We start from the raw sequence: 11897 nt of genomic DNA, 5'->3' as shown, positions 1-11897 counted from the left end.
ATGGAGTACAGGGGAGCTGGGATATACATTACTCAGTCACTACCCTCCAAAATCTGCAATCTATTCTATCCCATTTCTCTACATTGTCAGGTCTCCGCATTAAGCTTAAAAAAAAAAAACAGTCCTGAATATTTCACTCTCTCCCTCTATGGTGACACACATTCAGGCGAGCTACCCCTACCACTGGGCCAACTCCTCTTTGGACTATCTGGGTGTCAAGTTGACTTTTTCCTACGCCGCTCTTTTTGAGACCAACTACTACCCATTACTGAGACATGTCACCTCTCTTATGCAATCTTGGCAATTCTCTTCCTTATCCTGGATTGGGCACATTCACGCAGTTAAAATGACCTTGCCCCCCAAAATATTATACTATTTCAGAACCCTACCACTTTGACCACCCTCCCTTTTTTATGCTTGCTACAGAGCAGACTTGTTTCCTTTATATGGGCCTATACACGCCCCAGAGTGTTGCGCCACACCTTGTACACCCATAGAGGAGGCTTGGGAGTTCCTAATGTCACCAAATATTACATGGCAGTACACATTTCTCAGTTCTCTCTCCTTTACACTTCAACAGACATCCCCTTTTGGTTACTTCTAGAGCTCCCCAACTGCTCCCTCATCTCAACAACCCTCTCTTCCCTCCAGGCTGAGAGCAGCCCAAAGCGTTTATGTGGTGGTCCACCTATGGTTTCTCTCAGGTCCGCAATTTCCTTAACTCCCAGGCTTTCCTCTCGAGGAGACTTATGATGCTCCACCCACAGAATTTTTTCGTTATGTACAGGTTTTACATTGGGTGACCTCCCTGAGGTGTAACTTGACCTTTCTGTATCGCACTACGGCCTTTGAACACATCTGCCAGCATTCCCCTGAGGCCTCGGGTACTATTTCTTCGATCTATTCCTCCCTGAATGCAGTTACCAACTTCCCGTCTACATCCTATAAATCCAATTGGTAGCAAGACTCGGGGTACCCCATTGATCCTGAGGACTGGAGTGGAGCCTGGTCCTCCATTGCCAAATGCTCTCTAAATACTAACACTCTGGAGGCAGCCTATAAGGTCCTCCTGAGATGGTACTGGGTTCCGGCCCGCATTGCAGGTTTAAACCCCTTTTGTGATGATAGCTGTTTCAGAGTCTGTGGCCAACGGGGGAATGTTCTCCATGTCTGGTGGCCATGCCCACTATTAACTGGGTTTGGGTCTCAGGTATTCAGCCTCCTTCACACACTATTCCATATCCCAATCCACAAAGACGCAAAACTGGCACTGTTGCATTGCCCTCTCCCAGGCCTATTCTCACATTAACAGAAACTCGCCACCTATCTATTCATTGCCGCAAAGTGGGTCATATCTCGAGCTTGGAAGTCACCATCAGTGTCCTTTGTAGTGGTATGGAACAGGCTGACCACCTTGATGGTTAACGAAAAGATGTCCAGCATCTTACAAGACAGACATGCTACATTTTTGAAAATGTGGATGCCCTGGTGGTCGTACGCTCTCCCTACGCTACATTCGGCAAGCCTGAGCTCCTATAAAAGTTGAAATTCTTACCTTAGCCTGCAGGACCTACCCCTTTCTACCCCTCTCTGACCTGTACTCCTTTCCTCCATCTTCTACTTCTTTTTCGTTTCCTCTCTTTGTAGGACCGTATGCTGGTTCCCTTTTCCAACATTTTGTTTAGTTATTCATATGAGGCATCCATCGGGGCCCAGAAAGTACATACAGACCAATGGCTTCACCCGTATGGTCAATCTTTAGTTTCCACTTTGTTAAAATAGTTGTTGCACATTTCTTTGCTCATGTATGATTGACTAGATTTTGTCTGGCTCCCTGTGTGGGTAATTTGGATTATTCTGTATGGTTTTTTTGCAACAGTAATAAAAAATTATTGAACCAGAAACAGAGCTCAGTGCAAAAATTACAGAAAAAAAAACTTTGAGCAAATATCATGTGTCCCAAAAAAATATAAAATACAAATAAATAAATACTACAGCTACACACATCAATAATAAATTAGGTGTAATAAAACCCCAAGTGTAACTCTATCCTTCTAAAAAAAACACCCCTGACGAAGTAATATTGTGAAAAAGTGTGTAGAACGGAGTCAAAGCACGGTTACATTATGATGTATGGGAGAGATGGGCACATGCATTTAGCAGTATCTGGGAACAAGTGATTCAATCTCCCCTCCAAGTTTTTGTTATAGATCCTTAGTCCTGAGTGGCAGCACTATTTATGTGAGTGTGCTTATACTTTAATTTGTTTTTAAAGAAGAATTCCAGGGGGGAAAAAAATCCCATTCATTGGTTAGCTGCTCCATTTTGTCTAGGGGTGAGGAGAGTGTAGATATACTTACCTAATCTGCCGACCCTCCAAGCACAAGACTGGTTCGTGATGCTCCTGCCCCCCCCCCCCAGTCTAGCAATCTTGTGCGGTGGACTGTTGCTGACGTCATCATGCCCATAGACCGGCTCTGGACATGAGGATGACCGGAACAGTCCACTGATGGACCTAGGGAGGTGTGGTCTTTTTTTGAGGATCGAAGGATCAGGTGAGGGGCACCGTTCTGTGCGTCCCGAGATAAAACGAGCAGTTAAACCATGCAGTGCAGGCACAGTTTTCCTGGAGTTATGATTGAACCTTTTTCAATGAACACTTTTGTATTACACTTTTATCTGCACTCTCTTTGCCTGATTTTTGGAGAAAATACAATATATGTCCTAAGGGATGTAGGAAAAAGACCAATACTGGATTTATCTATAAAGCGCTTGGACTAGTTTATTCAGATAATTGGTCAATATCATAAGGGCAGCACAGTGGCTGCATGGCTAGCACTTCCGCCTGGCAGTACTAGGGTCATTGGTTTGAATCCCAATCATGGCACCACCTGCTTGGAGTTTGCATGTTCTCCCTGTGCCTGCGTGAGTTTCCTCCCACACTCCAAAGACATGCTGGTTAGTTGGCTTCTGTCTAAATTGGCCCTAGTATATGTATGAATGTAAGTTAGGGACCTTAGATTGCGTACACCCTTTGAGGGTTAGGAACTGATGAATGTACAATATACAGGTGTACCTCAGTTTGCAAACGCATCAGATAACATGGTTTACGAATGAAAATCCATTGAAAATAATGCCTCGGTTTACAATTGTTTTACGCATTTTTTTTCGCAATATGAAGTGTATGCCGGTGCCGATTTTTAAATGCTATTGCTGGCTTTTTTTTCTTCACTATAGCTCAGAGAATTAGCTGTCACTTTACCCCGAGATAAAGGATACTTTCTTTGTTTTATCTGGGGAAATAAACTAAAAGGAAACATTGTTTCATTTAACTCCGGTAAATAAGCTAAAAGGAAACTTTCTTTTAACTGGGGGGAAAGTGACAGCTGATTCTCTGAGCTACAGTGAAGAAAAAAAAAACAGTAATTACATTTAAAAACCGGCAAAGACCTATAGTGACAGCAACTTTTTTTAAATTTTTCTCTGACCTCCGGAACAGATTAATTGGTTTTCAATGCATTCCTATAGGAAACTGCGGTTCAGTTTATGAATTTTTTGCAATACGAAACGGCCCGGAGAACGCATTAAATTCATAAACTGAGGTACACCTGGTATATGCAAAGTGCTGTTTAAATGATGGCACTATATAAATACCTGAAATAAATACAATATAGTAAGTCTGTTGACACAGGGGGGACCTCTGCTGGTGGAACTGAGTATTACTGCTGAAAGAAAACCCCTTGACTCACTAGATTGAAAAACAATAATTTAATTTCTTAATCCTGTGAATTTTTCATGAACTTTTCTGCCTGTATTTATTTTTTTTGAAGGATTGAATATGCAAAGCCATAGGTTTAAACATACTATTAACAGAGGGACACGTCTAAAGCACAGACATTGGCTTCCAAATACAGGGCAGTGGGAAGCTACAAGTCCACACAAATTATCACTTCATTTCTATCATTCATCACATCTCTGAGCCCACTATCTGACCGAACACTGAGAGACTGTCTCTGCCATTAACGCACAACTTGTCTTTATTACTAAACACTATACAGTACACGTTTTAGCTTGCTGAGTTTGCGAACTCTGTAAATAAAAATGTAATCCAGGTCGAGTTTTGTCTGTGGTCTCCAAGAAAATGGCCGCCGTTCGGCTACTTCCGTATGTGGGCTTTCCCAGGAAATGTGTTTATGGCGGGGCGGGGTTTGGGACACTCCATTTGCGCAGCTGATTTGAGGGAAAAGAAAGTGAAACGGAGAGTCAGTGGTGGTCTAGTCTAGTGTGCGGTCCAGGGGGCAGGAGTGCAGGTAATAGGTACATAATGGACACTTACTGCCTGGGAGTTGTGACTGTGTGGGAGTTGTGTGTGTTTAGTAGGAGCAATGTAATGCCTGTTTTATTGTGTTTATATCTGTAACACAAGGTAGATCTTTAATATTGGGGTTCAAGTAGTTCATATTTTGTTTATTAACCGTTTGAAGACCAAGCATTTTCTGACACTTTGTTTACATGTAAAAATCAGTATTTTTATTTTTTTTGCTAGAAAATCATTTAGAACAATCATTTAGAACCCCTAAACATGTTATTATACAGGATTTATATAGTGCCAACAGTTTGCACAGCACTTTACAAAATGAAGGTAGACATTACAGTTACAATACAATTTGGTACAAGAGGAAACAGAGGGCTCTGCTCGTTAGAGCTTACAATCTAGGAGGAAGGGTTGAGTGATACAAAAGGTAATAGCTGTGGGGGATGAGCTGATGGAGGAAATAAAAGGCAGTTTACTAGTTAGAAGCAAGATAGGCTTCTTTAAAAAGGTTTTCAGGGATCATCTAAAGGTGGATAGATTAGGAGATAGCCGGACAGAGTGGGGTAGGGAGTTCCATAGGATGGGAGAAGCTCAGGAGAAGTCCTGGAGGTGAGCATGGGAGTAGGTGACACGGGAACTAGAGAGCAGAAGGTCTTGGGAGGATCAAAGAGAGCAGTTTGGTTGATATTTTGAGACCAGGTTGGTGCTGTAGCTGAGGGCAGAGTTGTGAATGACTTTGTAAGTTGGTGTTAGAATTTAGAATTTTATTCGCTGGGTGAGTGGAAGCCAGTGGAGGGATTGGCAGAGAGGGGTAGCAGTCACTGAACGGTTGGTAAGGTGGATAAGCCTGGCAGCAGTATTCATGATGGACTGGAGGGGGGATAGCCTATGTAAAGGTAAGCCAATGAGGAGGGAGTTGCAGTAGTCGAGGCGACAGATAACCAGTGAGTGAATTAGGAGCTTTGTGGTATCATTGGTTAAAAAGGGGTATATTCTGGAGATGGTGTGGAGGTTGAGGTGACATGATTTGGACAAGGATTGGATGTGGGCCTGAATGGATAGTTCAGAAGCCAGGGTTACCCCTGGCATGCAGGGATGGGCTGATAGTGGTGCTATTGATCCTGACCAAGAAATCAGGGGAAGAGGCAAGTGGGGGAGGAAATATTATGAGCTCAGTTTTGGATAGATTGAGTTTTAGGAAGTGGTGTGACACCCAGTCTGATATGTCTGTTAGTAAATCGCTGTTACGTGAGGAAACTGATGGGGTGAGTTGAGTAGAGAGAACTGTATGTCATCAGCATAGAAATGGTATTGGAAACCATGAGAAGCTATCAGCTGACCCAAGGAAGAAATGTAGATTGAGAATGGGAGAGGTCCAAGGACAGAACCTTGGAGGACCCCGACAGTAAGATGAGGAGGAAGTAGAGTTGTAAGTGACACTGAAGGTGTGGTGAGATAGGTAAGATTCGAACCAATTGAGTGTACAGTCACGGAGACCGAGTAAATAGATTTTTTTGATGAGGAGGGGGTGGTCAACTGTGTCAAAGGCAGCGGAAAGTACGGAATAGTGACCATTAGTTTTAGCGGTTAGCAAGTCGTTTGTGAGTTTTAGGAGAGCAGTTTCTGTGGAGTGTTGTGGGCAAAATCCAGACTAAAGGGGATCGAGAAGGTTATTCTCAATAAGGTGGCAGCTCAGCTGGTTGTTGACTAGATGTTCAAGGAGTTTGAGGCAAAAAGGGAGTAAAGAGATGGGTCTTCGTTTGCCAAGATTGGTGGGGTCCAGTGAGGCCTTTTTAAGTATATTTTTTTTAAAGCAGAGGCCCTAGAGAATATAATTTGGGTGTTGCACTTTTTAATGTCACATGGTATTTGCGCAGCAATTTTTATTTATTTATTTTTTTTAAAGAATACACATTTTTAAAATTTTAATGCACAAAAACACAATATAATACCTAATTCTTTGGTAAAATATAAAAAAGATGATGTTACACTGATTAAAGAGATACATAATATGTCACGCTTTAAAATTGCACGCGCCCATCCGAGAAACATACTTTTTTTTTATCCATATGCGACGCTTTAAAAATCTTTACAGGTTACTCCTTTAATGTTACGCAGGAGGTCTGCCGATATAATTACTTCCCTCTATCTGATATTCGCAGTGATACCTCACATGCATGGGGCAATTGCTGTTTACACATGAGCAGATGCAGGCATCATCTCTGTATAACCACTTGGAGATCGGCAACGTAGTGGTACATCGCTGGTCATCAAGTGGTTAAGAAACATTCTATGATTGGCTCAGTGTGGAGTCATATCGTTTCTCCTGGATTTTTAGGTTTCAGATTGCAGGCAGAGGTAACCTTTCTGAACCCTAAAAAGGCATCCAAACCCCAAAACAAAAATGTACTATTGTGCAGCTTAATAGAAAGGCCAAAGTTTTTGTGTTTTTTTTTTTTTTTGTTTTTTTTTTTCTTCAGTCATATTTGTGGGTTACAAGTGTGCACTTAATTTTGCTCTCTCGTGACCCAGAATCAGCCGATGTCACAGAGCAGCTCCAGGCTCCTGAAGGATCCTAACCATATGTCAGGATTCACCCAGCTGCCTGATTGATAGCTGGCTCTACCTCTCAGTGTGTGGCCGAGAGCCAACACCAGCTGCACCTCCTTCCTCCCCAGCCTGGTGCTCCAGTGAGCGCTGAAGGGGCAGAGCAAAGAAAAATGACTGACAGTCACCACTCTCCACTCCGAGCTGACTGAGAACTGAGTGATCAGCCATCATTTGATCACTCAGTTCTTGGTCTTTAAGCTGACGTGACAGCTGCAGCATCACAAGAATGCTAAAGCATAGTGGTGAGTATTTATGTTTGTTTTTTTGTTGTTTTTTGCAAACCCAGACTTCAACTGTTCTTAGATGTGGTGGTTGCATTAGTTTTCTTTTCTAGGCATTTCTTTATTTTCTTTTATTTCTTGGTGATCCTGTCAGTTCTCCCCCCCCCCCCTTCCTTTAACAGACCAATCTTTTCACTAAAAGTGGCAATAAGGCTTAGTTTACACTTATAGTTGGGGAACTGTAAAATATGTGGTTGAGCTGCATATTTACCCCTTTCCTTATTCTGCAAAGGCATCTAGGAGGGAGAGTGCATTCCTCTGTCACATTTTGTGGGCATTAACACCACCGAATGTGACATATTGAAGCGAATAGTGCTATGCCACAACTGCAAGGTTGCATCGTGGTATCCCCATTCACATGGCCTGTTGGGCTGTCAAAAAAAAAAAAAAAGCAGGCATTCAGGAGTCAGCAGTATCCTTTCTTAAATGAATGGCGGTCACGCGTGAAGCAATCCACCACAGCTCACACTTCACAGAGTGGCACAAGTGTGAACAAGCCTTTAGAGCAGGGGTGCTCAACCTGTGGCCCTCAACCTCAAACCAGGGAAGCTCACTCATAGTTTTGGTGCACTTACAGAAAGTGCACCACGCCCGCAAGATATAATAGTCTATGAGAGAGCGCGGCTAACCACAAGAAAGGCGCAGGTGCACTCCATTGCACTCACGTTGCGGGTAAACTGCAGAGCATCAGTGGGGAAGCAGCCTTGTAGGTGCTCAGGACAGTAAGGGCTTATGTACATTTTTCAGTTTATTTTTTTTTGGGGGGGGGGGGTAAAATCCCATAGTTGTGTTTTTACCCCCCCCCCCAACCAGTGGTGTAGTGTCAGGGGTCACAGTGGTGGATCCTGCCTCATGCCCCAGGGAGCCTGTGCGGCTTCCCTGTCACATTCTGTCTTACACTTAGACAGGAGGGACAACATATCCACGCTTGCATTCCGTGGCTGCAGAAAAAAATGCTCATTATGCGATTCAAAAAAAATTGAAAATGCATTGCGTTGTGACCCCCAACCAGTTATTAAATCACTTAAGTGGCCCTCGCTTTTTAAAAGGTTAAAAACCCCTGCTTTAGAGGGTTGAGACAAGCCATTTAACACTGACAGGGGTGCTTTCAATGATCCGCTTTTATTCATTTATGTAAAATCTTGATCCCAAAAGGAAATAAAAACTATGGATTTAACTGCTTATAAAATGTTAGCTGGTTCTTGGTCTCTGTATCCACCTTTTTATGTTTGTTGTAAATTTATCTTCTATAATAAAAATATTGTACAAGAAAATTTTTTAACAGGACTTCAGCTTTAAGGTGGAACTAAACTCATCCATTTAACAGTTTCCCCAAACAGTTACATTCAAGGCATGACATGAATGATAACTGTCACAGTTGCTTGGCTCTCAACTGAACTGTCAAACCATCAAATGGCTGGTGCCATAACTGATCACATGTGCAGCACCATGGCAGTTGTGATCAAGCAGAAGCTAAGATGGCAGCTTCCTGGAGTGTAAAGGAGAGGAGGGTTTTACTAATCTGCTAGTGTGAGTTGACAATGCTGTTGTCCAAGGGTGTCTTCATTGCTCCTCCATCCAGAGTGGAGACACCCTAAGAAAGGACATGTTATTAGCAGAAACACCAGGTGAAATTGAAAATAAAGGAAAGAAAAAAGAAAACAAATGCAGCTACCACATTTAAAGTGGAACTAAACCTACCTTGTCAAAAACCGCTTGCAGAAGAGACATGCTAGGTCTATTGAATGTACACTGAGCTGCTCCTGCTTTATAATAACCAGCTTACATGCAACTGATCATTACATGTAATCAGTATTGTGAGACATAACCGTGAAAAGAAAAATTTCACTACACTGTTTTTTGTTTTGTTAACTTTTTTGGAATTGTCACATAGTGACATGCATGTCTACACACAGCAACGTGATGGATTGCACTGCACTACAGTGACAGGCCGTGCCATCCACTGCACTGGGGAATAGTGCCGCATATCTGCATTTTTTTTTTTTCGCACTGGACCACACCACACATCACACCAGCGTTGTGGTGTGATTCATTGTTTTCTGTGTGCCCTTACAGTAACTGGCATTTATTTAGGTCAGAAATACACCAGTCACCGCTCTAAGGCCTCGTCTACACAAGTGCTGAGACATATACAGTGTGAATGAGGCATTTGTTTTTGCAGGTGAAGTCACCTGTGTGCAGGCAGCTATGTATGTGAATGCGAATGCAGCAGCTGTACAGACACTGCTGCATTTGCTATTTGGATGTGCGGCTGTACTTGCTTCCATAGCTGCCTACACACAGCTTCAGATGGCAAACACAGCATTCATGCTGTACAGGTTTCAGTGCCCGTGTAAATGAGACCATAGTATGAACGAACCATCAGGATTGTGCCTATTTCTTAAAGTGGATCTGAACTCAGAAAGTGAAGATTTGCTGTTGTATGTTATGGGGGGCATGTAGACAAGTTTATTGGGCCTAACCATTACTCTGACATATCTTTCCATCTGGTAATTCCTCCTTAAAAAAAATCTGTTCAGTTCCTGGTGTGTGAGTGGGCCAAGGCACTCCTGGACATACATCATCATTGCTGTATACCTGCAGTGTGAGATCTAAGGCACTCCTACTTCTTACTGCTGGTCTCAGTAGATTTGGAGTGAGATCTAGTGATGTCACTACTGTCCTGTCAGTATTTACTTACTGGAGGCTCTGACATGAGGAAGTAAAGCCCTGCCTCTACCAAGATGGCTACCTCTATACACAGACACAATGCAGATTAAGTCATAGTAAGTCAGTAATAGGGGAAAGACCTACTGTAGGTAGTTCACTGGCCTTACACCAGTTTATGTACTGTAGCTGAATGTGTAATTAACAGATATGTTGGTATTTATCACTTTTGTTCTTATATTAGGCAGACTTAATCATAGTGTTGACCTGGATGTGTCATCTCCAGCATGCTCATCTGTGATATATGCACGCAAGAATTGCCATCTGAAGATGCTATGAAGAGCCATTTGCTCTTGGCACACATAGAACAAGGTTGCTGCTGTCCTTTTTGTACCATTACTGGACTGACATACGATGAACTCCGCTATCATATTAATACAGCTCATAGAGACACACTGGAACCGTGGAGTAGTGATGAAGAAGAATCCGGGAAAATCCAAGTAGCGACCTCTACCTCCAGCACCTTGGAGAGTCCGCAAACTAATATAAATGACCATATAGAACAAACTAATTGCAAATTGAATTTGCCATTTAACACAGAACAGAACAATAGCACACAACAGAACGCTGTGATAGAATGTATAGAGTTAGAAGAGAGCATACGTGAAACAATGGGGGGTCTACCAATGGCTTGTAGTGCTGAATCTGTCTGCTTACCTCTGTCTTCAGGGGGTTCTGAAGTGTGTAGTACTAAGTTTAATAGTGAAGTTAATGAGGAAGGTTGGTCCCAAGCCAGTGCCTCTGCACACCACATTGACTATAATGAGGATGCTGTGATGGAATGTCCATTTTGCTGTGAAATGAAAATGTCAGTTGAAGAGCTTGAACTCCATGTGAAGATTGAACATGCAGAACTGTTGGACACGCCTACCAAAGGTAATTACTTAGTATGTTCACTTTTAGAGATTCGTTTATGATATCAGACACATTTTGGTTTATGTCCAGACCACTGTTGGACAAATCTGTAATCAATTAGTTCAAATTTGGATCCATATGTGATCCTAGGAGCACTGATTGTCTGTTTTCTGGCATTTCTAAACAGAATTACAATCTTATATTAGATTATTACCAAACATAGTAACCAGCACTGTGGTTGAGCTTGAAATAAGAATATTCCTGGTTAATATTCTCATTTAAAAAAATCACAATACATAATGTCCTATGGACGATTTAATTTAAAGTGGTTGTAAAGCTCAGACATGAAATATGAACAAACCATATCCCTCTATAGTGTTTACTTGTCACAATCCAGAGCTCTAAGTTCCATTTCTCTCTTGTGCCTCATTCTTTTGCTATCAGCATTAGTGACTTCTGAAAAGTTTTCTTGACACCAAGAAAAACTGGTGCCAGGGGAGGGCACAGCCTTTGATTGACAGCCTCAGCTGTGTTCCTGTGTGCTGTGTGGAGGGGGGTTTGTCCCTTCCCTCCAATCAGCTTTCAGAGCTCTCCCCACTGATGTAACTTCAGATTCCCAATCTGTGTAAATTCTGAACTTTGAACAGGTGTAGGGGTTGTAAATTATCAGGTACTACTTGTGTAGGATTTGTTTCATCTCTATGAATCACCTGAGGCTAGTCACATCACTGGGTATTTGTGAGGGTTTACAACCACTTTAAGCTGAACTCCAGCCTTGCTAACTTTAAATACCATTTTCATATGAATAAAAAAACAAAACAAAAAATATACTAGTCCATGGAGAAAAGAAAGAAAAGATGATGTTGGTAAAGTCCTTCTATATCCAACACTTTCAGTAGTGTCAGATGTCACTGTGACAGCGGTACACTCTGTGGCACCCTCTGCGGTTACTATTTTACTGGAGGACATGGGTTGGTAGAAAAAAAACACAGAGTGCGACAGGAGAACAGGCATTTGGAAGTGTGTCAGATGCTAAAGATTGTTCAGCAACATTATTTAAAGTAGTTGTAAACCCTCTCCTATATCCAGTGAAGTGAATATCCTCAGGT

The 11897-nt window shown here is 42.3% G+C and overlaps 1 protein-coding gene across 3 annotated transcripts in view; it reads left to right on the top strand.

Moving 5' to 3' along the window:
- The first annotated feature begins 4206 nt into the window (after nt 1-4206).
- Nucleotides 4207-11897, top strand: part of ZUP1 (zinc finger containing ubiquitin peptidase 1) — a 37898-nt gene continuing 30207 nt past the window's right edge. Inside the window, exons 1-2 of one of the 3 annotated variants that reach the window (XM_089652156.1) lie at nt 4207-4317; nt 10118-10809. In XM_089652156.1, coding sequence (XP_089508282.1) covers nt 10161-10809 — 649 coding nt within the window. In that variant the 5' untranslated portion in view covers nt 4207-4317; nt 10118-10160. The remainder of the gene's footprint in view (nt 4318-10117; nt 10810-11897) is intronic. The other 2 variants (XM_089652155.1, XM_089652157.1) reach the window with 2 other exon arrangements.

Source organism: Staurois parvus, unplaced genomic scaffold, assembly GCF_062004578.1.
Source record: "Staurois parvus isolate SC_StPar_1 unplaced genomic scaffold, SC_StPar_1.0 ptg000672l, whole genome shotgun sequence".
Lineage (NCBI taxonomy): Eukaryota > Metazoa > Chordata > Amphibia > Anura > Ranidae > Staurois > Staurois parvus.
The sequence above is the reverse complement of the archived record's forward strand: the minus strand, read 5'-3'. Positions and strand labels throughout refer to the sequence as shown.